We start from the raw sequence: 24,172 nt of genomic DNA, 5'->3' as shown, positions 1-24,172 counted from the left end.
AAACCAAACACACCGCAAAGATAAATCGGATGTTATTTTGTGCGAGTGTACTATAAATATTTGATTAATTCAGCTCGTTTTTTGGTCAAAAAACAAAAATCTCAAAATTTTAACGAAGTCTGTACCTAACACGTTTTTCAAATATTTTTTCATAATTGACATTTTACTAAAAAAGTCAAAAATCACCAAATTAGCTCGACAATGACCTTTTTATACCTTTTTTAAAAATCTCAATTATTTCTCATAAAATTTTGTTCAGGTCAGAAAATTCACCAAAGTTGGACCTAAAATTGAGTTAATTTTTGTTTTGTCATTTTAACCTAAAACCTTAAGTTTTTTTCGAAGAATATCACAAAAATTAAAAAAAAGTGAAAAACCACCAGATTATATCGAAATTCATGTTTCTGGTATCGTTCGGTTCGTTTTGGAACTACATAGTACACTTTTTTATTTTAAAAGAAACAAGCGTGATAACAACCAAAATTAATTTTATTTTATTTAAGCTTGTTTTTGGATAAAAATAAGACGTGTCTATGCTCTGAAGTTGGCCGTGGAATGTAGCATACGACACCTAAGGCACTAGTTGTTACCGAAATAGCGAAAAATCCATGGTTACAGCATTTATTGTCACGGAAACGTCCAGATATCAATTTTTAGTCCAGCGGCGTCACATCCTGTCCTGTTATTGTTTAAATAAAATAAATATAATAATGATTGCTTCCGTCTCGTCTGATTGTTGGACGTTTGCCGTCGCAGATGAAAATTTTTTTCGTTTATTTAATTTGTTGCAATTTTTTGAAAATTCGGGCAGTGCCCATCGTGACCGGTTTTTCACAACCTATTGAACCCAATTTAGGCGAATTTCCCTTCCATGCTAGTTTGATGCAACTCAAGCCTGATAAAACCTATCACAGTTTTTGCGGGGGTAGCTTGATCCACCCCAGATGGGTGCTAACAGCCGCACATTGCATTCAATTGGATGAGACAAGTCCAGCGTTTAAACCGTAAGTTGTTGGTTTGAAATTATTATTTTTTATTATTATTCTATTGTAGTCAAATATTATCTTAGTTACGGTAATTATAAAGATAGTCATAATTCCTTTGAGAGTTGTAGGAAAGATTTTTTTTTAAATTATATGAAATTGTCAATACTAGAGTTCCTAAATTTGTCAAAAAATGTTTCCATTTTTCGTCGACTAACTGCGTTTAGAAATGGTTTAGACTGGCAGTCGTCGCCAATTCACTGTTTTTTATATGAACTCCAAATTTTAAAAGACATTTCATTGCAAGTACAAGAATTTTACGTCTAAACTCTTCATCATAAACATTTTTTCCTTAACTTTAAGAAATGGTAATCGTCGATGAAAGAGAGAGAAATTGAACCTTTCGTGCCAAGTTTTACGTTTATTATTAACAAGCATTTGGAAAAGTGGATTGTCTAAATAATGTTATGTACAAAATCTATGAGATTTTGGGAATTTGTCTATGCATTTATAAAATACGTAGGTACTTGAACCCAAAATTGGTTCTAATTTTTAGGAAAGCTGAACCTGTCGCTGCTTGGCCGCCTTTAGCATCTACGTGAACTTTAGATTCTGTTTCAAATTATAAAGTTATTGGGAATTCACGATTTTGTTACGTTTTTCATACGAGAACACCTTTAATATCATTTTTTAGAAAATTTAAAAAGACGACAGGAAATATGAAGGGTTCTTGATGACCAATTTTTGGGACGAGATGTTTAACTTAAAGTTGTGACTGGAAGAAAAGCATTTTTAGCACTGAAGTATGTTTTAAGTTATGTATTTAATATTAAAATAAATATCGAAAAATTTCAGAAATGTGAACATTATTAATGGTAGGTATTCAATTATTTTCTTTTTTTAAATAGTAATTCCAAAGTTTCTACGTTTTCTACGTCCCTGGTTAAATTTGACATAAAATTATGTCATTTTATGTATTTGACAAAAATTATAACCTTGAAATTATTTTCGACATAAACCTCTGACAAAGTTACTAACAAAAATTTTAATAAAAAATTATCCACATAATACAAAATTGGCTCCGTTTGACGTTCAGTGTCCCAACTCTCCCAATAAAGGAACTCTAGTCAATACCTACTGCCAAAAATTGACAAAAATTGTATTTTTTGTTGAATTTCTTTTTGTAAAAAATGTAATTATTTACCTATCTTGGGAATTATTGGGTGTTAATAGCCTTCTGGATAGTAACCAGTTGTCCATGGTCATTAACACCTTTAATTTAATTTTTTTTAATAACTTATAATGTGTTTAGAGGTGAGGTTTTTGTGGCACTGGGGAGTATTTATCGGAGCGGAGACAAGGCCCAGGTCCTGAGGGTGGAAAAACTGGTGATTCACCCAACGTATTTAAAAACTGGTGGTCGTAACGACATCGGATTGGTCCGACTTGCGAAAAGTGCGCTTTTGGGACGTAACGTCAAACTCATCCAATTGCACACCAATAACAAGGAGGTGCTGCTTAACCAAACCGTTTTTTTGACCGGTTTTGGAATCATTAACGGTTAAACCGTTCAAAAAAACTGATTAATTTCGACTATAATTAAGTTCTAGATTTGTACGAAACCCCCATCAGGTTACGAAAGGCCGTTTTACACGTCACTAACTACGACAAGTGTTTCAGTGAAGCACAGTTTAAAAATGTTGAGATTTGTGCGGCTTCGAGGATCGCTGAAGGAAAAGCTTGCAAAGTATAATAATCAAATCAATTAATCAAATTGTATTTAATTAATAGTTTTTTAGGGGGACAGTGGGGGCCCCCTTTTTCTCACAAGAAGGGGGCACCATGTCCAAATTGGGGTGACGAGTCATTTAACCTTGTTGCCGTTCTGTAGGGTGGCTTTCAACAATTCGGTTTATACCAGAGTTTCGGCTTACATTGCTTGGATTTCCAAAATAACGGGCATTAATTTCATGAAATATAACCAAAATTAACGTGGATACGCACAGTGGTCTAAATGCGAAAAATACGCCCTTAACCCTTAGTTTGTTATTTTTTGCAAATATTTTTACCAAAATTTGCAAGCACAGATAATATACAATTTTTAATTGAATATAGTTGTAATAATTTTTAAAAAATGACAAAAAGGCAAAAAATGCTTTAATTTAACAAAATTATTCGGTAAAATGCGACATTGGCGTTTTTATAGTTTTGAAACAGCTAATACATAATTAAAAAATAGAAAAAAAATGAGGAATGATTAAAAACAACAATGATTGATGATTCAAGGTTTTTTCTGACTTTGTTGTTAGCAAATGCTATGTTATTAATTTTGTCAAATCTTAAAGCATTAAGCATTTCATTTTTGATGCACGTTATTGCTATAGCGCGTTTAATTTAAACTTAACTTAACATTGCTGAAAAAAACTTTGATCTATACAACAATTACAAAATTATAAGATTCGAAAATGTTTGTCTGCATTATTATTTTTTAACTTCAATTTATTTAGTACTTCCAAGTGTCCATTAGTTGAAAAATCTTTATATGTCTTTGATTTCAAATAATTCGTCTGTCTAAGTTATGATCAAGATCTTCTTTATTTAGAATCGACTTTAAGCATTTTTTTATTTCCCCCGTGGCCATAACTGACAAGGAATTCAAAAATTCAATTCTTCATTAATCATTGACCCTGAATTTATTTTGCTCCGACCAATACCCATGATTTTATTTATTTATTTATTTGAAGAAAAAATATACACTTTTTTAACATGTTGCGCCCCAAGCCTGGACTGAGATAACTGAGAAAAAGCATTTTCGCTCAAACGTCTAAAGGAACTTGTTCTTGTACTTTGGTTTAAAAAATCATGCTCCAAAATCTTTTAACGTTTTTCCGAAAAAAACTAACTACAAACAGCTTGTATCTTTACTCCAAGTTAAGTTACAGCTGGATTTGAGTTTATTTGTTACCAATTCGTCTAAATAATTGTAAAACTTAAAAATTGGCGTGTACTATTTTTTGTATGGGCGACTAAGATTTTACCCAAGCACTGGGTAAGTGACAATTTTAAGGGTTTCTTTCAAGTCTTTAGGACCTTTTACAGTTTACATGCACATTTTAGTCCTAATATCCATACAGCCAAAAAATTCTGGAATACTATGATAAAAGTAAAATTTTTATAGTCCTTTTATATTGATTATATGTCACACACAAAATGGCGTATTTGCGGTTAAATTAATAAAGCACCCTAAATTTAGCAATTTTTAACATTTTTAACGGTACTAATTAGGTATAGATTGTCCAATACTAAAATTACACATTTCTATGACAAAGTTTAAAAAGTGAAATGCGCGCGTGTTTTGAGTAATTTGGACCACTGTGAGACGCCTATGGTGACACCTATTTTTTCAAATGGAGTTGGCATGGAAATGGAGACATATCCAAGGAATTATATTTTTTTTAACAAGTCATGGGTGTCCCATATGAAATATAATTATTTAACCGAAATTATTATTATTTTTTTTATTTCCGGCCGCATTAACCTTGTCGAATATGTAGGTACTAATAAACATATTAGATTTTTGCAATGCCATTGCACATTTACGTAATTTTCATTGCCACTTGTTTGTCTCAAATCGCGTGCAAACCTATCGCAAATGTGAGTTACAATGGCCTAAAAGCGAGTAAACCCTCGATTTTAGGGTAATTTTAACCCGATTGAGCCCACTTCGGGGGAATACCCATTCCACGCCAACTTATTACAGGTGATAAACCGAAACACTTTGTTCAGTTTTTGTGGCGGCAGCTTGATTCACCCCAGATGGGTTTTAACCGCCGCTCATTGCATCCAAGAAAATCGACACACTCGTCGTTTGCCACCGTAAGTTGTTGTCTCAAACAATTCGAACCATTTAATTATGATTTATGATTTTAGTGGCGAGCTTCGCATTGCGCTAGGTAGCGTGTACAGAAGCGGCAAAAAAGCCCAAATTTTGCGGCCCATTAAAACAATCATTCACCCAACTTACCTAAAAACCGATCGTAACGACATCGCTTTAATAAAACTCGAGAAAAGTGCAAAACTAACCGCCAGTGTGAACCTAATCCGGTTACACGTCGACAACAATGAGAATTTGCTACAAAAAACCGCTTTTCTCACCGGGTTCGGTTACACCGACGGTAAGCACGTGTCAAAAAGTGTGGTTTTAGACACTAAACACGTTTTAGACGGAGGTCCAAGCCCGAAAAGGCTCCGAAAGGCGATTTTACACATAGCTGATTATAAAAAATGTTCGGGGGATCCCCGACTGCGACATGTTGAAATTTGTGGCGCCTCCACAATTGCCGAAGGCAAAACTTGCGACGTATGACAATTTTTTTAACATTAGTGAAATAAAAGACAATTTTTAGGGTGACAGTGGAGGTCCTCTCTTTATTAGGAAAAATAATAAATATGTTCAAGTTGGGATAACGAGTTATTTGGCTCGGTCACCAAAATGCCGGCTTTCTAACAATAACTCGGTTTATACGAGAGTTTCGGCTTACATTGCTTGGATTTCGGGAATCACAGGAATTAATTTTAGGAAATTTAACCAAAACTGACTAGTCAGGTTGGCATTACCATAAATATTAGATAATATTATTACCTAGCAAATTTAATTTAATGATCTTTTTCTACTCCCATGTTTTAACTGATCGGTTAAATACAGGGTGATTCTTTAGGACCTACATTATAAAATTTTTAACTTCTAATAGCTTTAAAATTTTGTGTATGATCCAAATCGACAATTCAACTAAATTATTTTCAACATGACTGGGCTTCCGGAACTTGAAATCCATTTAGATACAGATTTTTTATTAAGATAGAGACTCGTGACCAATAGGAATGCAGTCTGGCGACCACGAGGACAACTCGTAGCCAATGATAATGTAACATGGCGACAACTATCAGAGTGCCTTGAATGTTTGACATTAATCTGACATTTAAAAATAAATTTGACATTTTGAATATTTTTTTTTATTTTAACCGGTCGGATCATAGAAAGACAGTGTAGTCGCGTTTAATATTAAGACACTCGTATTTGTTAGGGCTGGTAGCATAAAAAACACACTTGTTGCTAAAGAAATGAGATTTATTTATGTAAAGTCATGGGAGTCCATGAAATAAAAAATACAATCAGAATTAATAATTTTTGAACAGTTTTTCGACATAGGGGGCCAGGTCTGCCACATGCACTTGTTCCTTGAGCGTCGTATCACGACTTCGTAAAAAAACAATTCCGTTTTTTAGGGTTTTTTCGTTTAGAAGTACATTATAAGGTACCCCCAACTGGTCGTATTGTTTCCATTGGAAATCAAGTGTATTTTTATAACTGGAAGGGAGGTACAGACAGGAAATGTGATTTTTCCGCAACTGGCGACACAAATAAACCGCCAAGTCCTTCAATTCGTTAGTTACCGCTTTAGCTGCAAAAAAAAAGTAATTTCAACAATAATTTATTGCTAAATTTATTTCTTATTACTGCCTGAAGGGACCGAAAAACTGATTTTATACGGAGCCAATTTACGGTGAAATCGAAACAAAGGGCGCTCTTTCTCCTGAAAAAGGGGCTCTTCGTAAGCATCACATATCGTATTTAGAAGCATCGTCACGGACGATATTTTACTAACAACACAATGCATTTCAACTAATTTTTTACCCTCCTGGACCTGGAAAATTGAAATAAATTCACCACTTCAACTTTGCAAAATTACAGAAACCTGTAATTGCCCACTTGTGAGTCCCTCGATTTTACTAACAACACTCAAACTTTCAACCAGCTGGTCCCCCCATGGATACTTGGCCAAAATTTCAACGTTCTGGGTCCCCTCTGTTAAAATATAACGTCCAGGTGACGAAGAAAACTGTAAAACTGGCTGTTGAAAAAATCAAAAAAAATTTGAAAAACCAACTCGGCGCCACCAAATTTTGCGCTCGCGTTGCCATTGGTGGAAAAACTGGGTCACGTCTTTCGGGGGCATAAAAACGCAGCATTCGTAGATCCGTCCCTGGTCGAAATACTTCTCAAATCCTGTTTTATCTAGTTGTTCCTGCACTCGCAATTTTCTCTGTGTTACACGAGAGATGCCAAACGGGGGAATCCCCAAACACGTCGCTTTGGCAAAATCGAAAGTCGCCGCGAAATCGTCCACACAATGAAACATTTGAATGTCTTTACTAATTACGATATTATTGAGCCACTCGGTGTGCAAATTTTCTTGCAAAAGTGCCCCAGTTGGCCCGATTTTGAACATTTCTAGCCTCGGATTGGCGATTCTTCGCAAGAATCCGTGCTTTTCACACAGTTTCACGATCTTTTCGAACGTCATCGTGCAGCAAATCCTCGCGAGGCTCCAGGGGGATGTTTCCAGGGGGGGCGATAAAATACTCCTCTTCGGTGATTTCAGCGTTTTGTAAAATATCCTCACGACAGTTACCTTCAGTAACACAGTCTTCCCGCGTCCGTAACGGCCTTGAACACGAAATCAGACCAAAAAACGAGGCTTGAGCCCTCACCTGTCTTCCAAAACCGTAACTAAAGGCTCGATGTTTGAAGTGTCCACTTGTTGGATTTGGTCGGCAAAGGCAATAGCGTCCTCCAATGTCTCTATCCCCTGTTTATTAGCGCAATCAACGAGTGATAAACGCTCTAGAAGGGCTATAGTTTTAGCGTCAATGCTAGTGCGTGGGGGCAACTTATTCCGGTCGATTTTTGACCGTGTGGGGGCTTTAGGCACGAAATAGTTGACTTTTCCAACACTTTGGATGCAAAAGTAACGGACACGGGCGAAACCACAGCGCAAAAAACTCATTTTTCGACACTAGTTTGAGGTTAGGGCCCGGCTTTTACTTAAAAAACGCCTGACTCTCATACGAAAAAAACGTTCACTTATTAACTGTTGGTGACTTTTGTGTAAATAAAGTAATTACGTTAAAAAATGTACACAAATTAGAAAAAAACACCAAAAATTGCGCTTGGTGAGGTAATGGAAAAAGTGAGGTTATGTAACATTTTTATTGCAGGCTTGTTATTAAATATTGTATAAATAATTGTGGGATTTGCTTCGTGTCAGGCGGGTGAAGTTTGCAATAACTTAAGTATTGTCTCCTCAAAATCATCAATTTTTGCACGGTTACGTTAGAAATATCGATGGATAGGTGAGGGAAATCCTCAATTTTTACAGCTCCTTGTACCCCCATATTCTTGCTTTTGACAAGCCCGTCTGTGATTTTTTTCGTGACTTGGTCCAAATCGTATAAGTTCGTTGAGTTTAGTGGGGGCTACAATTGTTCATTAGTGAAAATTGTTACAATAGAAATATTTCCTTTACGTTTTGAGTGGACATGTTAGGAACGACCGGTTCTGAGTCAAATAAACACGACATGATGGCACTTTTGTCCAGCTCTTGTCCGGGGAAAACCACAAATAGGGGTGAATCCCAGCGATTTTTCCCGTCGGGGTCTTCATACCGCATCAGAAGGGCATCAAAAGTATCTCTGATATACCTTTCCAATTCTGGCCGCTTCTCATTAAATTTCCACGCTTCGTCCCGGTTTATTTCAGTGTGAACCGTACACTGGGTGTTCTTGTTGGCCTTTGAGCCACAATACAGCTCGTACCGATAACCTGGAACGATTTTAAAACACCAAATCATACACAACTTTATTTACCTTTGATATAATTCAAGGCATCAAGTATCACAACATTTTTTTGTGTTATCAGTTTCAAAACTTCCGATTTGAGCAAACTTCGGATGTGTTTTTCAGCCGCGGCATCTGTGCATAATATTACAAAACAAATAAACCAAATTATCGATACTTGCCTGAAAAAAACGCGTTTTTTTCAAAATTGGCTTTGATGATTTGGTCAAATTCGCTAACAACGTGCACCTCCTTGCCGTGGCTTTCGAAAAATTGTTTCAGTTCAGTGGAACGGGTGGTTTTGCCGCTGCAGGGGACCCCAGTTACCACAATTAGGGGCATTGTCAGATGGTTTTTTAAGGTTAGATTTAATGACGTTTCAGCAGCACTTCCCACACATTACTTAAAATAAAAATTTGTAACAAAGTATTGACAATGGGGCAGATTCGTAACCACCTGTACCACGGGTAAGGTCATTAGCAGTTTGTAACCCAAAATTGTATTTTTTTGAGATTTCTTTACTGTTGCATCGTACCAAAGTTTTGGAAGCACTGGTTTAAGGAAACGCGCCAATTTTAACTTTCCGATTCAAAATTTTAATTTTAGATCAAAATAAATACAATTTTTACGTTTCGTGACCCGTAACTTACCCAGATGCGTATCTGAGCCTCGTTTTTTGCCACTGTGTGTTAAATTTTTAAACGTTTTAAGATTAAATTATAAATATTTTATCTGATGAAAAAACACAGTTCATTGTCCGAAATCACGAAGAAATGTTGGGATTAAGACAACCAAAGGTTTTGTCCGTATTTATAATACTTTCCACTGAATTTTTGCCGGTTTTAGACCAGGCTTATTGTCCAGAAATGTTTTTATTCATCTGGGGCCCCCACACACATGAATGTGCAAAATGGAATTGCGAAAATAGTGATGTGCGACCAAAAAACACGGTACTTTCGTTACATTTAACAAAAAATAGGTAAAAACGGTATTTTGAACAGAAATTCCTTGTCAATTTCAATGATGGACCACCTAATCAACAACATCAGTGAAACATCAGCTGATAAGAGCACCAGAGTGATAATAATAGGTGCCGAAGGCCCCATTTTCTCAGCCGGACACAACTTAAAAGAACTGGTAGTATTCACAATTTAATTGCGTTAAATGACCCCAAATTTAGTCTCCAGAGCATGGCAAAGCCCAACAAAACAAAGTTTTCTCTCTTGCTGCAACTCTAATGACCAAAATCATCGATTGCCCCGTTCCTGTGATAGCCCGAGTCGATGGTCTCGCTGCGGCCGCCGGTTGCCAACTCGTCGCCCAGTGCGATTTGGCCTTTTGTACCGAAAAAAGCACCTTTTCAACACCTGGGTACTTCCCCTAAACCAACCAACTCGAAATAATACCATTTTTCAGCGCTAATTTTGGCATTTTTTGCTCAACCCCGGGCATAGCCCTGGCCCGGACTGTCCCCAAAACCACCGCCCTGAAAATGCTTCTGACCGGACAACCAATTTCGAGTCACGAAGCCGAAATGAGGGGCTTAATCACCAAAGTTTGCAGCGACCTTGATGGGGAGATTGCTGCCGTTTGTGGGGCTATTATGGGCAAAAGCCGGTCGGTGATTGAACTGGGGAAACGGTTTTATTACGAACAGGTCAATGCCGAGGTGAAAAAAGCCTACGAAATGGGGGGGCGCAAAATGGTCGAGAATTTGCAAATTGAGGATGGGCAAGAGGGCATCCGCAGCTTCATCGAGAAACGGAAGCCCCAATGGACGCATTAGTGTTGGTTGTTTGGGTCAAATAAAGTTGTTTTGAACGATTTGGTTTCAATTCGCGCCTTAATTTGAACGTGACAGCTCGGCGAAACGGCACGTGATTGGTCAAGCCGTACATTTTTCGCCGATTGTCATTTGTTTTTTTGTCCAGTTTAGCGAAAGGTGCCGGGGTTTAATGGTCATTTCAAAAATTTCTAATTAGTTTAGAAAGTGATTAAAATGAGTGGCCTTTTAAAGATACAAACGATTTTTCCGAAACATATTTTGACGAATGTCGCAAAGGTAGGCGTTTTTTTGGCCAAATAATCACGTGTTACATAATACAGTTGGTGGAAATGTTTTGAGTTTTTCTGGATTAAATCGAGTCACCATCGACGGTTTCTAACCTTTAAAAATAATTAATTCTAACCTAATTGTTCCAGAACCCGAAGGTTCTGGCGCAAGGGTTGCACATCGGCGTCGACAAGAAAAATGCCAAGGTTAGCAGTGACGCCGTCTCGAAGGTGTACCCCATTGTGGACCACACGTACGACGCTGTGGTCGTGGGGGCCGGGGGCGCCGGCTTGCGGGCGGCGTTCGGGCTCGTGGCCGAGGGCTTCAAGACCGCGGTGGTGACCAAACTGTTCCCCACCAGGAGCCACACGGTGGCGGCCCAAGGGGGCATCAACGCGGCGCTAGGTAAGTGGAGATTCCCATTGCCCCGGCCTTGACCCGTCTGGGGCTCAAAGAGCAACAAGTGATAAGTTATCTGGGGGAATTTTCTGCTATTATTTCGCGACCATGTGACAGGTAATATGGAGGAGGACAACTGGCAGTGGCACATGTACGACACGGTCAAGGGCTCCGATTGGTTGGGGGACCAGGACGCCATTCACTACATGACGCGGGAAGCCCCCAAGGCGGTCATCGAACTCGAAAATTACGGAATGCCGTTCTCGCGCACTTCCGAGGGGAAAATCTATCAGAGGGCTTTTGGGGGGCAGAGTCTTAAGTTTGGGAAAGGGGGGCAGGCCCATAGATGTTGTTGCGTGGCTGATAGAACCGGGCACAGCCTGCTTCATACGCTCTATGGACAGTCATTGCGCTACGATTGCAATTATTTTATCGAATATTTTGCGTTGGATTTGATTATGGAGGACGGGGAATGCCGAGGAGTCATTGCTTTGTGTCTTGAAGACGGCACAATTCACCGGATCCGGGCCAAAAACACCGTAAGTCCGCTTAAAAATTTTGGAGTTTTAGCTTAATTAGCTTCAAAAATGACGGATTTTTTCTTACACCCTTTTATGGGTGGAATATCCAAAAAGGCCCAGATTCATCTTTAACCGAACACCTAAATACCATAATCGTATAAGAATACGACCCTGACGAACCCTAAATGCAACCCAATATACAATTCTCATAAATAACTAGATCTAACATCTAATAAATTATATTTTTCCAATACGTAATTTGGACATCCTTGACGTTATCGAATTGTGACAAGATAAATAATTTATTTTTGAACGTCAATTACAGTATGTATCTTTGAAAAATCAAGATGTGTACACGGTGTTTCACGTAACTTTACGCTGCCTGCGTCGGTTAAATGCAACTAACAATACTTTATTCGTTACGAAATCGATTAAAGAAGTTATTTTTTTTTGTTGTGTTCTATAGTTCGTACACCCGTCCGTGTTATCGATATGGAATAAAAGTTTAGAAACAAGTTAAAATAAATTGAAAAATTATTTTAATTTGTTATAGTTTTTTATTGTTTGTTAAATAATGTTTATAAAATTATTTTTGTCGTCATTTACACAATAATGCATTGTTGTTCCATTCTAAACATAAACTATAGCCGTCATTCCATACCATAAGTTTGGTTCAAGAATTAAAAGAAAGGGACTATACGACAAGAATCCAGTTTTGGAGAAGAATAGATTGAAATCTAATTTTTTAAATAATCTACTATTTAGTGATGAGTCAAAATTTTCTAAAAATGGTGCTGTCACTAGACTCAGTTTTTACTAATATGCATTAGATGGATTTTGAATTGTTTTTTCTTGTTTTACCACTAAGTAGGTGCGACATGTAATATGAAAAGCACTATTTTAACAATTCATAGGTAATAAAGTTTGAAAAATAATTAATAATTTTCTGACAATCGGAAATATTATAGTGATGTCCAAAGCTAAAACTGATTAAATCGATTTGATCTAGGTATTAACGATAATTGTATAATTGGTTGCGTTTCAAGTTCGTCAGGGTTGTACTATTATAAGTCACCCTTGGATAATTGTAAAAAAATACAGATTTTTAACCCTTATTTAGTGCCTCCCCTCTTGAGGGTGGAATTAAAAAAAAATCTCCATTTCTTGCCGATAGCCTAGATACCAGTTTTCATGAATATAACTTCAAAAATGACGGATTTTAATTCAAAATTTTAACACATCATTTAACTTCGTCAGACGATGATTTTCCAAAATAATTGTTATAATGTAATTAATTTTAAAATAATCGATTATCTTTTAATTGAATTGATATGTAGAGGAAAGGGTTTAAATGTGGACTTAAAGACGCTACAAATGACATCTTATTGCATTAATTCTTCGTAGCTGCCCATTTACTCTTTCAATATGGACTATAGAAAAAAAATAAATAAATAAAAAAAATGTTGAAAAGCTGCTATGGCCTTTGGTAAAACTTTGTCTCCCCATAAAAATACCCTTATTGAACAAATAAAAGGAAAATTGAAAAAGAAATAAAAAACTAAAAACTAGATACCTAAAGGAAAGAAAAGAATTTAAAAAAAAATAGAAAACAAAGACTTCTGACCATAAAGTGATTGACGGTGAAGGTGAAGAGGATTCAGACAGTAAAATAAGCACAAGATAAACATTTTTTGACTGTACTAAGTTCGTTTCTATCGCCCATATTTAGTGCCTGTTTTCCATGTTTAGAGCAAATATTGCAATTTTGTTTAATATAATACAGGGTATCTCAAAATTGGCGAATCCCGAGTACGCCATGTATCTTTCTAGGGAAGCCTGAATCTTTTTTTTTCTGTATTTGGACTAATGTTCTGAATTCCGAATCCGCTAATTTTGAGACACTCTGTAATAGAATTTAAAAATAAAAAAAATTGATAAAAATATAAGATTGTTACCTTTCTCTCCAAAAATATACATTATTTTTTTTTAATATTCAACTGTCAACCGCTCTTTGATAATTGATTATAAAAAGTGATTGATATTATTTTAACAAAAAGTTAATTTTTGTATAGTTTTTTATTTTTGACCCAAAAACAAAATGGTAGCCCTTTATTTAGTTATTTTTCTCTAATTTATTACAGACCACATTGTAATTAGATTAATTTGTAATGCTTATTCCAAACCTGGTGGCGAACTGACATTATAAAAAATGGCATTATTTTAGCATTTGGCATTAAATAATTGTTTACTGTTCAAAAATTACCCATAGGCGTTGTAATAAAAAATTTTCAAATCCACTGCTGTACCCACTGTTAGTCTTTAAAAAAAATATAATAAAATACGTAAGATGAAAAATAATGATTGTCTGTCTATGCTTTATAACAATAATCACCACTAGTTATTTGTTTGATTATTAGTTTGGCGACGTAAAATGAATAAATAAATTCTTACTTTCATGTTTAACTCAATAATGATCAGTTGCATTCTACCGTGTCATTTATCCTCTTGAATTCTTCTCTTTTGTAATTTTTTTAATCGGTTGCAACTTTTCTGACATTTCTGACACAAACTTATTTTTTTGTATACAGGGTGTTTCAAGTTTTAGTTCCAGTATAAAAAATAAATACTTCTAGTTACCCAAAGTAAAGAAAGTATATGTCAAACGACGATAGAGTTTCTAGCTTCAATTTAAAGCTTTAATGTTATCCTAAATTTTTATGGTATGGGCGTATGGACGATTGCAATCGTTTTCTTATAATGAAATTCCTCCTATTTTTTAAGTAACAATTTCAATACTGAAGTAGTAAAAAATTGCGCAATTGAAATTTTAATTTGGTTGTGACGCCTTGGATTTTTTGCTATTTCACAGATGCTTTTAGATTATTTAGACATTGACAATTGTTTTAAAAAATAAATGGACAACACATTATTAATTTAATTACAATATCTGATTATGACCATTTTTTTAGGTTTTGGCTACCGGTGGCTACGGCCGTGCTTTCTTCTCGTGCACTTCGGCCCACACATGCACCGGTGATGGTACGGCAATGGTCGCCAGAGCCGGCCTACCCTCGCAAGACCTCGAATTCATCCAGTTCCACCCGACTGGCATTTACGGTGCTGGGTGTCTCATAACCGAGGGCTGTCGGGGCGAAGGCGGCTACCTGATCAACTCGCAAGGCGAACGCTTCATGGAGCGCTACGCCCCCGTCGCCAAAGACTTAGCCAGTCGTGACGTCGTCTCCCGAAGCATGACGATCGAAATCAGGGAAGGCCGCGGCTGTGGCCCCGAAAAAGACCACGTCTACTTACAGTTACATCACTTACCGGCCGAGCAGTTGCACACACGCTTGCCGGGCATTTCCGAAACTGCCATGATTTTTGCCGGCGTGGACGTCACCAGGGAACCAATCCCAGTGCTACCAACCGTCCACTACAACATGGGGGGAATCCCCACCAATTACAAGGGACAGGTTTTAACAAATGTGAACAACCAGGATAAGGTGGTTAAGGGGTTGTATGCGTGTGGCGAGGCGGCGTCGTCTTCGGTCCACGGTGCCAACCGTCTTGGGGCAAATTCCCTGCTCGATTTGGTTGTTTTTGGACGTGCTTGCGCCAAAACAATCGCCGAGGAGCACAAACCGGGCGAGAAAATCGGCGATATTCGGGAAAATGCCGGGGAGGCGTCCGTGGCCAACCTGGACTGGTGTCGCTACGCCAAGGGGGCGATTCCGACGGCGACTTTGCGCCTCCAGATGCAGAAGACAATGCAAACGCATGCGGCTGTTTTCCGTACCGAGGAAACACTGCAAGAGGGGTGCAAGCTGATGGAAGGGTTGTACTCAAATCTCAAGGATTTGCAAGTGACCGATAGCAGTTTGATCTGGAATTCGGACCTGGTGGAGACGCTCGAGCTGCAGAATTTGATGCTGAACGCGTGCCAGACCATCGTGGCGGCCGAGAACAGGAAGGAGTCAAGGGGGGCGCACGCCCGCGAGGACTACAAGTTGAGGATAGATGAGTATGATTATAGTAAGCCGGTTGAGGGGCAGCAGAAGAAGCCGCTTGAGCAGCATTGGCGTAAACATACTTTGACTACTATTGATGAAAAAACAGGCAAAGTTAGTATTAGATATCGGCCGGTGATTGATGATACTTTGAACAAAAATGAATGTTCCACTGTTCCGCCAGCAATTCGATCTTATTAAGCTTTAATTTTGAGTATTTTATGTTGATTTCTTTTTCCTAAATGCATATTTTGTTTACAAGTATTGCGCAAAAGTAGCCTAGCATAATTTATTTGATTCAAGTGATTTTATTAAGTTATTTTAATGTGGAAAATATAAAAAAGTACAAAGATTTATGAGTTTCACTGACACCTTGAACAAAAACAGTTACTGGCCTAAGGTCCGCCAGGCCCAAGGGACAGTACGTTGCCCAAGGTTGTAAACCAATATTTCCCATGATCAATAATTTTATTTCTTACTACAATAAATTTTTACTGTACATTTTTAACTGTTTTGACAATTTTTTATAAATGTAGCTTTATAAGAATGAGTTAAAAAATTGTAAAAAACGAAAGCGTTTTCGTTTGTTGTTTTTTTGTTTTGTTTTGTTGCTGTGGGAAACGTGTTTTAAAATAGTTCAGATTTTAAAGAAGATATTAAAAAAGATATTCAGATAATAAAAGTAGGTTTAAGATGTTAACAACGAAAAATAATTATTTCTTTTCCAACCGAGTTTTTAGTGTATAACGGACAAAAATAAATTAATTGATAAGGTAGTTCTTACAATACATATATTACAAAAATGTATAAGAAAAACAAAACACCAAAAATCAAAAAACCCTGATATAGATAATTGACACATGTTATACAAAACATTATACATTACGGGAAAAAAAACTGAAGAAGTTTGACCTTTACTGTTTTTAAGTTGAAGTTATAAAATAAAAGAAAATATTTAGATCAACTTCTCATCGAAACTTATTGAAATCTCATATATGCTTAAAAGTATTTAAATTCTATCGCCTCAGATGTTCATCAAATTTCTATCTCCATTTGTTTTGGAGATAAAAGGAAATTTGATTTATTTTAAAGGACAAGAAAGATCAGATTTTTAAGAAGAGAATTTTTTTGAGTTCGATGATTTAAAAAAAATATCGAACTAATAAAATTTTGTTGGCTTTTGAAGTGTTTGTATTATCTAAGGCTCTGTGCCACCTGAATATAACTGTTAAAATTAAATACTTTCTATTAAATTAAAATTAAATACTTTGTATCAAAAATTTACCTGTATCCTTACTTATTGCGACCCTGGTATCATTTAAAACATTTAAAAAGTTGAGAATGTAGATGATGTAAGGTATTTGGAGTGAAAAAAAAATGTAACCAGATTTCTCTAGTTTGCTCTCGCTCTCGGTACTGTATTCTTAACTTAATCCAAAAGGTAACACCTGGTAATCTCACCATATAAAAGTTTTTGAAGAAAAATAACACAAAAAATATTTCTTCTACATAATATTGGGTCACAATACCTTCGAGGATAATTCTGCTAAATTTTAAAATAAGTATTTAGCAAACTAGATAACCCCGTACACTTTAGGGTTCTCGATAAACTTTATAACAATAGTGGCAATAATAGTTTATTCGAAAACTTCACAAAAGTGAAGTGAAAAAAATTTCTTTCATAAAATAAAAATTCTGTTTATTTTTGTCATGACTTTTACTAATGTTGTCTCTTTTATTGCTTCAGTAATTTCTGTAAAGGTACAGTAGGTGGTCATCAGTAACCGATATTAGCAGAATTATTTGCCTCACTACGTTCGCCAAAATATACAGATAGCTTTGGTACTTAAGCTATCATCAGATTTATTCCAAATCACATAATTTACTATAACTGGCGTGTGTAAAGTTGTATTTTTTTCTATAAGAGAATTGTCAGAATAGCTAAAAATACTTGTTAAAATTAAATTATAAAATTTTAGAATAATTCATTTGACCTACAACTGCAAAAGAGAAAGGGCAAGAGCAGTTTAGCTTTTTTGTGGAAGAAGCAGAACAATTTTTGTAATAAAAGGATAGTTATCTTATTTAACTGAGTTTGATGGAACCGACCCTATATTTGATTACAATAGATTAGTAAGAAATAATAACAGATATAATGCAACAGTTTATTGAGACAACAATTACATCACGTCGGGCTTTGCCAAAAGGGTTTTCAAGTCGGTTGAATGCGCTTCAACCGACTGTTCCCTGAAACAACAAATAAGCACATTTTTGCGTAACAAACGCACTTACTTTTGGCCCCCGAAAGCGAAAAAGTCCATGTTTTTCTTGAGATTGTGAACCGAATACCGGTTGTACATCCCCCAGATGCTGTTCATGTATTTACTGCTGTACTTAGTCGGGGTTAGATAAGAATCGTGATTATAATTCTTAAGATTTCTTTCATTTTGGCGTATCTTACGTGCGGCGAAAACCCCTTGGGGGACAACGGACATTTTTTGCCAAACTAGAGAGCGAAAAACGATTATTTGCACCTAGTTTTATTTTACGTACCCTTGAAGGATTTTTTATTCTGGTTGCGTTCGAACAAAACGCGCGTCATGCAGATTTCTGGTAAAGACCGTATTTTCAGCGAAAATTGCGAGAGCAACACTAGCGAGAGCAAAATCACAAATGAATTTCGTTCATTGTGCTAGACGTTTCGATAACTCGGTTGAAAGGTTATCGCGAGTCTTTAAATAAATTGTTGTCAGGAAAGTGGAATAAAACGCACAAAAAACTAATTAATTTTTTATTAATAATTATTAAAAAAATGAGAAAAACACATCAGTCTTTGTTAATAAATAATAAAATCATTGGAATGGTAATAACAACACAAACACACTCCTGGCCGTTAATCGCGCAAAAATATATATTTGTATAAAAAAATTAATTGCACTTGTTAAATACTTTGGTAAAGCAACGAAAAATATCACAAGACCAAGCGTTTCACACCGCACTCGACGCAAAACTTCGCCGTTGTAAGTGGATATTTGTTTCCGCACTCGTGGCAAAATTTCGACATTCGCACGTTCTCCGAGTCCATTTTGGCCCTAGTGAGACTAAAGCGAGTTTTTTGCGGACTGTAAGTGCACACTTACCTGCCGTAGGCCGAATCGTCCGATACTTTACTTTTCTCTAGTTCGATTCCGTACGATTTGACCGAATGCTTCGCTTTGGACTTTTTGTTCGACCTTTGCTCCTTCTCTTTGAGATACATTTCCTCGTAGATTTTGTATTCGGCGTACATTTTGTCGTCCACCGCAAACAAATCTTCGGCCTTTATGTCACAATTCTACAAAATCGTTAATCAAAACAATGAGGTAATCGTAAAGAAAATCACCTTGTTATTCTCCACGTTCTTATTTTTTTCCGCCTCTTTTGTAGTTTTTGCCTTACTTACACATTTACTTTTGGTCTTAGCCACCTCGTTACAGCCCGTCTTAGTTTTAGTTTTTTTCGTAGTTTCGATTTTTTCAAAGAAGTCGTTTTGTATTGTTGTGTCAGTGTCTTCGGTCGATGTTGGCGAATAATTATCTAGTTTGAAATTTTCCGGAATCGATAAGTTATCATTTTCGTTTATTAAATTCGAATCAATCGATGACATATCATCGCTGTATTTCCTCTCAACGGTAACAGTGTTTGAAAAAATATCGAAACAATCGTCATTTTTATTTAAGTCGAGTTTAAAATTCGTTTTCTCGTTTAAAATATTTTCGAGGAGCTCGAAATCGTCTTCGGAATCTTGGAAACAAACCGGTGGATCGATCACCGATTGACGTTTCTTATTATTCGATGTTTCTGCCGATTTTACGCTTTTTTTCGGAGGAGATTTCGCTTTTTCGACCGCTGTGTGTGGACGAATTGTGTCACAATCGAGCAGTTCTTTAAATTGTCGCTCGGCCGATACGAACGGGTCGTATTGTGACGAAACGGGGCTGAAAAAAATTAATTAAAGAGGAAAATCCAATTTTTCCGCCGATATCAGAAAATAATACAAGGTGTGTTAAAATGATTGTCCTTTCTTTCTACCGCTTTACTCAAATGAATCCGCTGTCAATAAATGTCATAACTAATTTTGTTAACTAAGTTAATTACATTCAAAAGATTTATTAAAAAGCAACTAAAATTGTTACAAAAAATTGTTACTAAAATTGTACAAAAAAACACCTATATTATCACAGTTTATTTCAGAACTGGAGGCTTAATAAATGAAGAATATTCGATGTTTGAATGCTTGTCAGTAGTTCTATAAAACGGCATTTCGGATTTTAAATGAGAAATCCACAGGCAACTAGACTAGATGAAAATCATTTTAACACACCTTGTATTTTATTCAAATTGTTGTGCGAAGGAGCCAAGGTCAAACAAATCACGTTGCCTGGTGATAGTTGCTAGGTAATCAAATTTTGACAACTTTTACCTACCAATTGAAGATTTATTTCGTGTAAAAAAATATTTTGGCAATTTTTGAGCGAAAATTGCTATCGAAAGACCGGTAAAAAATTCACACCTTCGGTAACTCAAAAAGACGTCGCTTGTATCCCTTTTGACTTCGACATTTTCTTTCCTGACTTTCTTTTGTCGTTTGCCCAAAATCGGCAATTTCATCGGCGATTTGATTTTTTCCTCAACAGCAATTTTGATCGGTTTTTCAACGTCGGTCACGATTTTCGGTAAAAAACCCGATTTTTTTGGAAAAGTCGGGACTTGGACGATAAAAGTCGAATTCAATTTTCGACGTTTTTTCGGAACTTCGTATTCGTTAAAATTCTGGACTTTACCAAAACAAAAGATGTTCGGAGCGGTTAAAACCGAATCGTTTTTTGGCAAAAGTGAGTCATGTTTTTCCCCCAAAGCGGAATGCGATGACAAAAGCGAATCGTCTGAGGGGGAGTCGAGTTTTTCCCCCGAACTGCTTAAAACCGAGTTGTTTTTTTCGGTCGAACGCCATGACAAAAGTGAATCGTGTTTTTCCCCCGAAACGACCCCGGTTGGGTCGTTTTTTTCGGTCAAACGCGAGGAGAAAAGTGAATCGTTTGAGGGGTAGTCGAGTTTTTCCCCTGAAATGCTTATAACCGAGTCATTTTTTTCGGTCGAACGCGAGGACAAAAGTAAATCATGTTTTTCCCCCGAAGCTGTTAAAATCGCGTCGTTTTTTTCGGTCGAACGTGAGGAGAAAAGTGAATCGTTTGAGGGGGAATCGTGTTTTTCCCCCAAATTGTCCGAATTTTCTCTTAGATCATGTTTCGAATCCTCGTCTGAAATGAAACAATTTTGGAAATTCTCGGCCAAGTCGCTGAAAGACAGTTCACTGTCGATGTGTGAGTTGATTAATTTCGTCAAATCCTCGTCCGAATTTGCGAATTCAGGGGCACTTTTGCACTCTTCGATCGTGGTGTTTGAAACAGTCACTTCTTCGCTTTGTTTCTTGGAGAAATCACTGTCGGAATCCGTGAGAATTTCCTTCAGTTCTTCGATAAAAGTGTGACTTTTTGTGGCTTCTTTTTTCCCGAAAACGTTGGAATTTTCATAAACGACAATCACCGATTCGGAGTCGGGACTTTTCTCGCTCATGTCTTTCCAAGTTACCAATTTTTTGAACTTAACCGGCGCTACAGTGATCGATTCGAGATTTTCCACGTGATTCGTATTGATTTTCTCTCGACCGGGACAATATTTTCGGGAACTGTCGAAGGAAAGAGGGTTAGGAAAGTCGGGATAAAGCGGGAATGAAACACTGCAAGGAGATTGGACGTTTGTCTTAAACCTCTTTCCTCCGTTCTCCCTACACATGTTTCTGGGTTTTCTTGGATTTTTCAGGGGTAAACAGATAGGAATGTTGGTGTACAAGTTCAAGGATTTCCAGGGATGTACCGGGTGTTTATTTTCAGATTTTTACAAATTTAAATAAGTCCCTGGTCTCGAGAAAAAAATTGGTGTCAGCTGTTTACCCCTCGGGTTTTTCTTACCTTTTGTCGACTTTCAACTCGGTTTTTTTTCCCAAATCGAGCACAGATTTGGGCTTCCTTACACTAGGGCTGCGTTTGGCGACAACCGGTGTACTTTTGACGCTACAAATCGACTCGGTCCGATTCAAACTCGGACTGGAATACTTTTCTTTCACAGTAACACGTTTCGACTTTGTCAGAGGCGGAACTTTGTATTTAGTCCGAGCTTCGAGTCGTTCCTTCGCTAGTAAAACATTGGCTGGTGATTTTTGGATGCGACTCCGGTGCTCTTTGCACCACTCCACGTGACGGTCGAAGGCTTTGGGGCCGAAGTGGCGCTCGCAAAAGGGGCACCGCTCGTTCAAAGAGGGCGGAGGCGTCGCTTTTTTCACCGAAGACATGTTCCCTGTTTTGCAATAGACAAGCGGTTTTTTGGCACTTCTATAATTACTACGGAGGACTATAAGTTAGGAGACGAAACGGGCTACAAAATGGCAGGATTTTTCTGAACCCGAAAAAATAATACGGCAGAGTACTTGCGAAAAGTGTAGAAATTATGAGCTTTGCACTCTTATAACTAACGGCTAAAATTTTCATATGGAACATGAGAAAAAAAAATCTCTATCGTCAATGGTTTAGGCCCTAAAACACTCAAGGGACGTATTTGGTTCATTTTACGGTGGTCAAGTAATGGAACGTTAAATTATACCCAACCTGTAGAAGATAGAAATGTGGTGTCGCAGACTTTTTTATCAGAAATTTAATTCTCTATAACTTCGTTCCTTACAATTTTTTTGTATCTTCAACCGTATTCCCAGCGTTTTGATAAATATGCGCCGGTGCGCAAACTATTATTATTTAGAATTATTAATTTGCGTTCCACCTTATATTTTTGCGGATGCTGGGAATACTGTTGAATATACAAAAAAAGTGAAAGGAACAAAGTTGTAGAGAATTAAATTTTCTACAAAAATGTCCGCGACACCATATTTCTTTCTTCAACAGTTTAGTTATAAATTAATTTTACAATACTTGACCACTGGCGAAATGAAGCAAATCCGTTGCTTGAGCGTCTTTGAACAACTTTGGGGCCAAAATGGTTGAAGATAGGAATATGGTCTCGCGGACTTTTTTGTAGGAAACTTAATTCTCTATAACTTTCTTCCCAACATTTTTCTTGCATCTGTAACCGTTTTCCCAGCGTCTTGAAAAATATGGGACAGAGTGCAAATTGGTAAAAGTTTGTAATTTTTTTAAATATAGTTTACGACAAATTTTTTGTATTATGTTTATGTCTTACTATAGAGAATTTAATGCACCATCTGCCTGTATTTTTTTATTTGTTATGTGTTAACCGTTACACAAATACAACCATTATTCTGAAAACTTAGACGGTAATAGAACAACTGCGCTCTCTGGCGACATTGACGGAACTACCAAGGACGGGACCGTTTTATTCGTTCGTCATTTCGTATCCTAACTTTTAGCAATCCGTAATAATTACCTTTCGCCGATCGGATGGCATCGACCAGTTTTTGGTGATTTTCCTCCCACTGGTTTTTTTGCGGTTTTGGTGCGCTTTCTAACGGTTTTTTCAAGTAGGATTTTTGGTGGAATTGGGCCAAATCGGTGCCTTCAACTCGCTGTTTCAACGAATCGAAAACTTTGCGTTTTTTCGTGGCGTTTTTCTCGCAAATGGGGGCATGTTTTTTCAGAGGCAAGGGCAGGAAGGTGCGACCGCAAGTCTGGCAAGGGACGAGGCTTTGGTCTTCAAGGTTTTGGTCTAAAAATTAACACAATGATCGCCGGACAACTACTAATTGTTAAAAAAATCACGTAGTTTATAAGTGTTCAATGTTTATGTTCGTGAAGGTGAACCGGTAGAGAGGAGGAGGAAAAGCCAAATAGAAGCAACTGTGGGTGGTTGGAGTCTCAATAAACAACAATTTCACTTTGAAATTAATTCAAATTTTCGAGAAAAAACAATTTTCCATGAGGAAAACACACGGAACGTGCACAAAACGCATCTATTTCAGACCCAATTAACAAGTTTTTAACCTGAAGTGGCGACAAATGCGATTCGAGTGGGAGGAGCACATGACACTATTTCTGTACAATTCACAAAAGCTGTCTCACACAAAAACAACAAAACTTGGTTAAAATCGACTAAAATCGTGACAAATTGTTAAAAACTTGACATTTTTTCACTTACCATCTTCCATCGTTTGCTCTGGGACCATCACTTTTGTTTTTCTGTGTTTCCAAGGTAACAGCGATTTAAACATTTCGACCACGTGCCGATTACGTCACAAATTTCAAAATTTTTACATAAACTCAAAAAATGTGACCTTATTATCGCTCGAAATGACCGGAAATGCGCCTCGAGAGATGCACCACGACTCGCATCCCGATTTGGTGTATTCTCTGGTTTATTTTAAGTCATGAATGAAGTGCGCTTACGTAACCTCACTTTTCAAGTTTCATGTAATGGGGGTTCTCAAAATAGTGTCTACTCGCTTTCGTGTGTTTCAAATAATCGCTT

General features: G+C 37.0%; 9 protein-coding genes across 12 annotated transcripts; 4 read left to right on the top strand and 5 right to left on the bottom strand.

Annotated features, from left to right (window-relative positions):
* Positions 1-160: 160 nt before the first annotated feature.
* LOC656532 (chymotrypsin-like elastase family member 1) lies at positions 161-3,122 on the top strand. 2 transcript variants are annotated; one of them, XM_015982499.2, is made up of 4 exons: positions 161-1,004; positions 2,296-2,543; positions 2,594-2,730; positions 2,775-2,989. In XM_015982499.2, the coding sequence occupies exons 1-4, from the start codon at positions 757-759 to the stop codon at positions 2,841-2,843; spliced, it is 702 nt and encodes a 233-aa protein (XP_015837985.1). In that variant the 5' UTR covers positions 161-756; the 3' UTR covers positions 2,844-2,989. The 2 variants fall into 2 exon arrangements, with proteins under 2 accessions (XP_015837985.1, XP_015837984.1); XM_015982498.2 differs by having other exon boundaries at positions 567-1,004; positions 2,783-3,122.
* A 1,301-nt stretch (positions 3,123-4,423) lies between these two features.
* LOC103313898 (elastase-1) lies at positions 4,424-5,987 on the top strand. Its single transcript, XM_008198364.3, has 5 exons — positions 4,424-4,637; positions 4,681-4,859; positions 4,914-5,158; positions 5,207-5,343; positions 5,390-5,987. Exons 1-5 carry the CDS (start codon positions 4,566-4,568, stop codon positions 5,579-5,581), a joined length of 825 nt encoding a protein of 274 aa, XP_008196586.1. The 5' UTR covers positions 4,424-4,565; the 3' UTR covers positions 5,582-5,987.
* Positions 5,988-6,090: 103 nt separating this feature from the next.
* PolG2 (DNA polymerase gamma subunit 2) lies at positions 6,091-7,348 on the bottom strand. The gene is made up of 4 exons (XM_008198392.3): positions 6,932-7,348; positions 6,740-6,883; positions 6,502-6,688; positions 6,091-6,445 (listed from the first exon to the last, which is right to left on the bottom strand). The coding sequence occupies exons 1-4, from the start codon at positions 7,346-7,348 to the stop codon at positions 6,162-6,164; spliced, it is 1,032 nt and encodes a 343-aa protein (XP_008196614.1). The 3' UTR covers positions 6,091-6,161.
* GatC (Glutamyl-tRNA amidotransferase, subunit C) lies at positions 7,317-8,013 on the bottom strand. Its single transcript, XM_963286.4, has 2 exons — positions 7,536-8,013; positions 7,317-7,491 (listed from the first exon to the last, which is right to left on the bottom strand). Exons 1-2 carry the CDS (start codon positions 7,829-7,831, stop codon positions 7,317-7,319), a joined length of 471 nt encoding a protein of 156 aa, XP_968379.1. The 5' UTR covers positions 7,832-8,013.
* A 6-nt stretch (positions 8,014-8,019) lies between these two features.
* LOC656869 (uncharacterized protein) lies at positions 8,020-9,002 on the bottom strand. 2 transcript variants are annotated; one of them, XM_963369.4, is made up of 4 exons: positions 8,843-9,002; positions 8,691-8,795; positions 8,351-8,646; positions 8,020-8,300 (listed from the first exon to the last, which is right to left on the bottom strand). In XM_963369.4, exons 1-4 carry the CDS (start codon positions 9,000-9,002, stop codon positions 8,034-8,036), a joined length of 828 nt encoding a protein of 275 aa, XP_968462.1. In that variant the 3' UTR covers positions 8,020-8,033. The 2 variants fall into 2 exon arrangements, with proteins under 2 accessions (XP_968462.1, XP_008196615.1); XM_008198393.3 differs by lacking the exon at positions 8,691-8,795.
* Positions 9,003-9,315: 313 nt separating this feature from the next.
* On the top strand, positions 9,316-10,484 carry LOC656958 (uncharacterized protein). Its single transcript, XM_015982497.2, has 5 exons — positions 9,316-9,457; positions 9,507-9,610; positions 9,662-9,797; positions 9,841-10,031; positions 10,077-10,484. The coding sequence occupies exons 1-5, from the start codon at positions 9,434-9,436 to the stop codon at positions 10,444-10,446; spliced, it is 825 nt and encodes a 274-aa protein (XP_015837983.1). The 5' UTR covers positions 9,316-9,433; the 3' UTR covers positions 10,447-10,484.
* Positions 10,485-10,528: 44 nt separating this feature from the next.
* On the top strand, positions 10,529-15,992 carry LOC657039 (succinate dehydrogenase [ubiquinone] flavoprotein subunit, mitochondrial). Of its 2 annotated transcripts, none has more exons than XM_008198395.3 (4): positions 10,529-10,722; positions 10,872-11,118; positions 11,230-11,651; positions 14,603-15,992. In XM_008198395.3, the coding sequence occupies exons 1-4, from the start codon at positions 10,660-10,662 to the stop codon at positions 15,839-15,841; spliced, it is 1,971 nt and encodes a 656-aa protein (XP_008196617.1). In that variant the 5' UTR covers positions 10,529-10,659; the 3' UTR covers positions 15,842-15,992. The 2 variants fall into 2 exon arrangements, with proteins under 2 accessions (XP_008196617.1, XP_968620.1); XM_963527.3 differs by having other exon boundaries at positions 10,863-11,118.
* Positions 15,993-17,791: 1,799 nt separating this feature from the next.
* LOC100141678 (uncharacterized protein) lies at positions 17,792-18,349 on the bottom strand. The gene is made up of 3 exons (XM_001808874.4): positions 18,194-18,349; positions 17,933-18,146; positions 17,792-17,887 (listed from the first exon to the last, which is right to left on the bottom strand). Exons 1-3 carry the CDS (start codon positions 18,240-18,242, stop codon positions 17,821-17,823), a joined length of 330 nt encoding a protein of 109 aa, XP_001808926.2. The 5' UTR covers positions 18,243-18,349; the 3' UTR covers positions 17,792-17,820.
* Positions 18,350-18,417: 68 nt separating this feature from the next.
* On the bottom strand, positions 18,418-24,170 carry LOC657204 (uncharacterized). Its single transcript, XM_015982511.2, has 7 exons — positions 23,843-24,170; positions 23,135-23,413; positions 21,652-22,036; positions 20,193-21,368; positions 19,023-19,617; positions 18,781-18,974; positions 18,418-18,741 (listed from the first exon to the last, which is right to left on the bottom strand). Exons 1-7 carry the CDS (start codon positions 23,913-23,915, stop codon positions 18,612-18,614), a joined length of 2,832 nt encoding a protein of 943 aa, XP_015837997.1. The 5' UTR covers positions 23,916-24,170; the 3' UTR covers positions 18,418-18,611.
* Positions 24,171-24,172: the final 2 nt, after the last annotated feature.

This window comes from Tribolium castaneum, chromosome 6 (genome assembly GCF_031307605.1).
Source record: "Tribolium castaneum strain GA2 chromosome 6, icTriCast1.1, whole genome shotgun sequence".
NCBI lineage: Eukaryota > Metazoa > Arthropoda > Insecta > Coleoptera > Tenebrionidae > Tribolium > Tribolium castaneum.
Note: the sequence above shows the minus strand (reverse complement) of the source record. Positions and strands in the feature narration are given on the sequence as shown.

What these genes read in the sequence shown, in the direction of transcription:
- LOC656532 (XM_015982498.2), top strand. Translation starts at nt 757, where the DNA reads ATGAAAATTTTTTTCGTTTATTTAATTTGTTGCAATTTTTTGAAAATT. An exon ending in ACAAGTCCAGCGTTTAAACC is followed by an intron (nt 1,005 to 2,295) that starts GTAAGTTGTTGG and finishes TAATGTGTTTAG; the next exon opens with AGGTGAGGTTTTTGTGGCAC. An exon ending in CGGTTTTGGAATCATTAACG is followed by an intron (nt 2,544 to 2,593) that starts GTTAAACCGTTC and finishes ATTAAGTTCTAG; the next exon opens with ATTTGTACGAAACCCCCATC.
- LOC103313898 (XM_008198364.3), top strand. Translation starts at nt 4,566, where the DNA reads ATGCCATTGCACATTTACGTAATTTTCATTGCCACTTGTTTGTCTCAA. An exon ending in CGGGTTCGGTTACACCGACG is followed by an intron (nt 5,159 to 5,206) that starts GTAAGCACGTGT and finishes AACACGTTTTAG; the next exon opens with ACGGAGGTCCAAGCCCGAAA. An exon ending in CCGAAGGCAAAACTTGCGAC is followed by an intron (nt 5,344 to 5,389) that starts GTATGACAATTT and finishes GACAATTTTTAG; the next exon opens with GGTGACAGTGGAGGTCCTCT.
- PolG2 (XM_008198392.3), bottom strand. Translation starts at nt 7,348, where the DNA reads ATGACGTTCGAAAAGATCGTGAAACTGTGTGAAAAGCACGGATTCTTG. An exon ending in GCAAAATTTGGTGGCGCCGA is followed by an intron (nt 6,884 to 6,931) that starts GTTGGTTTTTCA and finishes CCAGTTTTACAG; the next exon opens with TTTTCTTCGTCACCTGGACG. An exon ending in TTTTTCGGTCCCTTCAGGCA is followed by an intron (nt 6,446 to 6,501) that starts GTAATAAGAAAT and finishes TTTTTTTTGCAG; the next exon opens with CTAAAGCGGTAACTAACGAA.
- GatC (XM_963286.4), bottom strand. Translation starts at nt 7,831, where the DNA reads ATGAGTTTTTTGCGCTGTGGTTTCGCCCGTGTCCGTTACTTTTGCATC. An exon ending in GTTACGGTTTTGGAAGACAG is followed by an intron (nt 7,492 to 7,535) that starts GTGAGGGCTCAA and finishes TTCGTGTTCAAG; the next exon opens with GCCGTTACGGACGCGGGAAG.
- LOC656869 (XM_963369.4), bottom strand. Translation starts at nt 9,002, where the DNA reads ATGCCCCTAATTGTGGTAACTGGGGTCCCCTGCAGCGGCAAAACCACC. An exon ending in AAAAAACGCGTTTTTTTCAG is followed by an intron (nt 8,796 to 8,842) that starts GCAAGTATCGAT and finishes TATTATGCACAG; the next exon opens with ATGCCGCGGCTGAAAAACAC. An exon ending in CTAACATGTCCACTCAAAAC is followed by an intron (nt 8,301 to 8,350) that starts GTAAAGGAAATA and finishes GAACAATTGTAG; the next exon opens with CCCCCACTAAACTCAACGAA.
- LOC656958 (XM_015982497.2), top strand. Translation starts at nt 9,434, where the DNA reads ATGTTGGGATTAAGACAACCAAAG. An exon ending in TGGGATTAAGACAACCAAAG is followed by an intron (nt 9,458 to 9,506) that starts GTTTTGTCCGTA and finishes TGCCGGTTTTAG; the next exon opens with ACCAGGCTTATTGTCCAGAA. An exon ending in GACACAACTTAAAAGAACTG is followed by an intron (nt 9,798 to 9,840) that starts GTAGTATTCACA and finishes CCCCAAATTTAG; the next exon opens with TCTCCAGAGCATGGCAAAGC.
- LOC657039 (XM_963527.3), top strand. Translation starts at nt 10,660, where the DNA reads ATGAGTGGCCTTTTAAAGATACAAACGATTTTTCCGAAACATATTTTG. An exon ending in TTTTGACGAATGTCGCAAAG is followed by an intron (nt 10,723 to 10,862) that starts GTAGGCGTTTTT and finishes TAATTGTTCCAG; the next exon opens with AACCCGAAGGTTCTGGCGCA. An exon ending in GGGCATCAACGCGGCGCTAG is followed by an intron (nt 11,119 to 11,229) that starts GTAAGTGGAGAT and finishes ACCATGTGACAG; the next exon opens with GTAATATGGAGGAGGACAAC.
- LOC100141678 (XM_001808874.4), bottom strand. Translation starts at nt 18,242, where the DNA reads ATGACGCGCGTTTTGTTCGAACGCAACCAGAATAAAAAATCCTTCAAG. An exon ending in GAATAAAAAATCCTTCAAGG is followed by an intron (nt 18,147 to 18,193) that starts GTACGTAAAATA and finishes TTCGCTCTCTAG; the next exon opens with TTTGGCAAAAAATGTCCGTT. An exon ending in TTCGCTTTCGGGGGCCAAAA is followed by an intron (nt 17,888 to 17,932) that starts GTAAGTGCGTTT and finishes TTGTTGTTTCAG; the next exon opens with GGAACAGTCGGTTGAAGCGC.
- LOC657204 (XM_015982511.2), bottom strand. Translation starts at nt 23,915, where the DNA reads ATGTTTAAATCGCTGTTACCTTGGAAACACAGAAAAACAAAAGTGATG. An exon ending in AGAGCAAACGATGGAAGATG is followed by an intron (nt 23,414 to 23,842) that starts GTAAGTGAAAAA and finishes GTTAATTTTTAG; the next exon opens with ACCAAAACCTTGAAGACCAA. An exon ending in AGAACGTGGAGAATAACAAG is followed by an intron (nt 18,975 to 19,022) that starts GTGATTTTCTTT and finishes ACGATTTTGTAG; the next exon opens with AATTGTGACATAAAGGCCGA.